Source organism: Hippopotamus amphibius, chromosome X, assembly GCF_030028045.1.
Source record: "Hippopotamus amphibius kiboko isolate mHipAmp2 chromosome X, mHipAmp2.hap2, whole genome shotgun sequence".
Taxonomy (NCBI): Eukaryota; Metazoa; Chordata; class Mammalia; order Artiodactyla; family Hippopotamidae; genus Hippopotamus; species Hippopotamus amphibius.
This window is the reverse complement of record NC_080203.1, coordinates 1,539,893-1,543,111: the sequence shown is the minus strand read 5'-3', so window position 1 is coordinate 1,543,111 and position 3,219 is coordinate 1,539,893. Positions and strand designations below refer to the sequence as shown.

The 3,219-nt window shown below is 63.7% G+C and overlaps 1 protein-coding gene across 1 annotated transcript; it reads left to right on the top strand.

Moving 5' to 3' along the window:
- The first annotated feature begins 1,217 nt into the window (after positions 1-1,217).
- On the top strand, positions 1,218-1,544 carry LOC130842214 (histone H2A-Bbd type 2/3-like). The gene has a single exon (XM_057718854.1). The coding sequence runs from the start codon at positions 1,218-1,220 to the stop codon at positions 1,542-1,544; it is 327 nt and encodes a 108-aa protein (XP_057574837.1).
- The last annotated feature ends 1,675 nt before the right edge of the window (positions 1,545-3,219 follow it).

Genomic DNA, 3,219 nt, shown 5'->3' with positions numbered 1-3,219 from the left:
AGATTTAATGCAGTCCCTATGGAAATCGCGGTGCTCTGTTTTACAGAAATGTGAAAGCCAATCCTAAATGCATATGGAATTTCAGAGGACCTTGAATAGCCAAAATAATCCAGGAAAAGAAGAAAAAAGCTGGAGGACTCACCGTTCCCTATTTCAGAACTTACCGCTAAGCTACAGTTATCAAAAACTATGTGGTTCTAGCACAAGGATAGACACGTAGATCCGTGGAGTGGAATTACGAGTCCAGAAATAAAGCCATAAATCTATTCCATGGGTATAAACACGAAAGAGTTGAAAACAGGTGCTCACAAAGAACCCCGTGCGGGAATGTTCACCACAGCACTATTTCCAGCAGGCCCAAGGGGGAAGTCACCCAAACGTCCATCAGCGGCTGAGCGGATACACAACACGTCTGGTCCAGCCATACAGGGGAATATTATTCAGCCAGGAAAAGGCATAAGTGCTGCCGGGTGCTACCACGCGGACGAACCCTGATGCAAACTTTATGCTGAGGGACAGTGGCCAGGCACGCAAGGCCACGCATGTTTTTGTATGCTTGCATCTGCAGGAAGTCTCCAGAGGAGGCAGACGTCTGTGGACGGGAAGCAGATGGGTGGCTGCCTGGGGGCTGCGGGGAGTGGGGGTGGGGGACCTGCAGGAGGGGGCGGTGGGGAGGGACTGCCTGGTGGGGGCAGGGGTTTCTCTTTGGGGTGGTGCCAACGTTGGGGACCTCGATATAGTCGTGATGGTGGCCCAGCTCCGCCCGTGTGCACTTGGTGCCACTGGATGGTCTGCCAGCTGCTGCCTTCCCTGTACAAAGCTCCCGTGCGGTGGCGAGCGAGAGCTGCATGGAAGAGAGGGTCCAGGGAGCAGGGTGAGCAGGGTCCCGCCAGCGCCGTTTCTTGGCGGGCCCAGGCTCGTGGGGGCGGGGGCGGGGCTGGGCGTGGGCGTGGGGGGCACGAGAACGCAGTGACCTCACGGAGTCTGCGTGTCGCGGAGCGTGCGCCCCGACCAATGAGGGGCCGGCCGGTGGTCGCTAGGATACGGAGTAGGGGCCTGAGCGCACCTGCTGCTTTGAGACGTTGGGAACGGCTGGCACATCCCACCGCACCTCCTGGCAGCAAAGCTCCTGGCAGCGCACCTCCTCGCCGTGTCCCTGCCCGCAGCGCACCGCAGAGCCAGGCCGTCGGAGACAGCGCGCCCAACCCGCCGCCCGCATGCCGCGAAGGCGCCGTCGAGGCTCATCCGGCCGCCGCTCCCGCACCGCCCGAGCCGAGCTGTCCTTCTCCGTGAGCCACATGGAGCGCCTCCTGCGGGAGGGCCACTACGCCCGGCGCCTGAGCCCGTCCGCACCCGTCTACCTGGCGGCCATCCTGCAGTACCTGACGGCCAAGGTCCTGGAGCTGGCGGGCGACGAGGCCCGCAACGCTGGCGGCCGGCGTATCACCCCGGAGCTGGTGGACAGGGCGGTGCACAACCACGTGCTGCTGAGCGCCCTGTTCGGGATGGCCACCATCTCCCAAGTGGCCCCGGCCCGGCGCTAGCCGCCCAGCGACACCTGGGGCCCCGTTCCCCGGGGCAGGGGGGCCCCGGCAGCCCCGGCCTGCCCGCCGCCCCGGGCACGGTCACCTCGAGTCAATAAAGTGTTCAAGAAGACCCCTGTGTGTGCCTCGGTCACTGGGAGTGGGGGGCGGTGGCGGGACAGCCCTCGCTGGAGGGATGGGGGTGGGGGGGTTCTGGGTCTGGCCCAAGTGGGGGTGGGGTGGGGGGCTCTGGGTCTGGCCCGAGTGGGGGTGGGGTGGGGTGTGGGGTCTGGGTCTGGCACGAGTGGGGGTGGGGTGGGGTGCGGGGTCTGGGTCTTGCCCGAGTGGAGTGGGGTGGGGTGGGGGTTCTGGGTGTGGCCCAAGTTGGGGTGGGGTGCGGGGTCTGGGTCTGGCCCGAGTGGGGGTGGGGCGGGGGAGTGGCCGGGGGCGACAGACAGAGAGGCGCTGTCTCTCGCGGTGACGGCGCACGCGGGGGCCCTGGGTGGGAGCGGGTGGCCGCGGCGCGGGTGGGCCCGGCGTGGGGCCTGGCGGGAGGCCGGGCAGCCGAGGGCGCCCCCGTGGGCTCTGAGCAAGCCGGCGCCGGGCCACGGCCCCAGAGGGACGGGTTCCTCGGGGCGGCGCGCTGCCCGGGTGGCGGGGCCGGGGCGGGACGCAGGCGCGGGCGCCCAGAGCGCTCGGCCTGGACGCCCACGGGCCGGGGGCTTCGACGGGAAGGCGGCGGCGTGCCGGGGGCTGGGGCGGGCGGCGCGCAGGACGGCCGCCACGTCGGAGCGGGGGCCACGCGGGGCGCGGCGCTGCGGTTCGGGGCGCCTTCCCCGAGACGCGCCAGCAGACGCCCCGCTCGGCCGGCCGCGGGGCCAAGCGGTGAGCTGGCACCGGCGGGCACCCGGCCCGGCCGCGCCCCAGCATCCCTGGCCTGTGCGCGAAGCGTGCCCCAGGCACGGCGCCTCCCCTCCAGATTCCCGCGCACGAATCTCGCCGCCGGAAAGGCTTTTCTCCCAGACCCGCGATGTGAGTGCGTGACTTTCACGGGACCGGGCTCCGCCTCGGATCCCTCGAGCTGCGCGTCACCGTGGAAACGGCGGTTGAGCGTTCACAGCTAGAGCAGTAACCACGTCCGAGACCCTCGTTTGTAAGTTAATTCCGCTGCTTTAGGCCTTACGGAGTTGTGATTAGTAAGAAACTGTATGCCTCCTGCTTCAATCATAGGGCACTAGCCTTTTAATGAACTTTAATGTCTTCATTTTCAATCATGAGAGCATCATACCTGCCCACCGTTTCGGAATAGTGATTCGAAGAGTTAGAGAGAAGTTGCATACGTATGCGATATCTATATCCATGTATAATGTATGTATGTTGTATGTATAATATATAACAAAATATATCTTGGAAATATATACAGATACAGTTGTGCTAAAATGAGAGTTTCCTAGGTGGTAGGGATAGTACTGCATGCAGTCCATGGCAGCGCATTATACCTTTCTTGTGTCTTCTTTTCTTTTCTTTCTTTTCTTGTATTAGGCAATAAAATGAACCTCCTTCGGAGGCCCGTTGTATGAAGGCAGCACACGTATACACGTGCGTATCCACACATTCGGGACGTGGAACAGCGCCACCAACCCAGAACGGTCCCTGCTCTGGTACTGCTGGCCCTGGTAGAGTGCGTGAGTTTTGC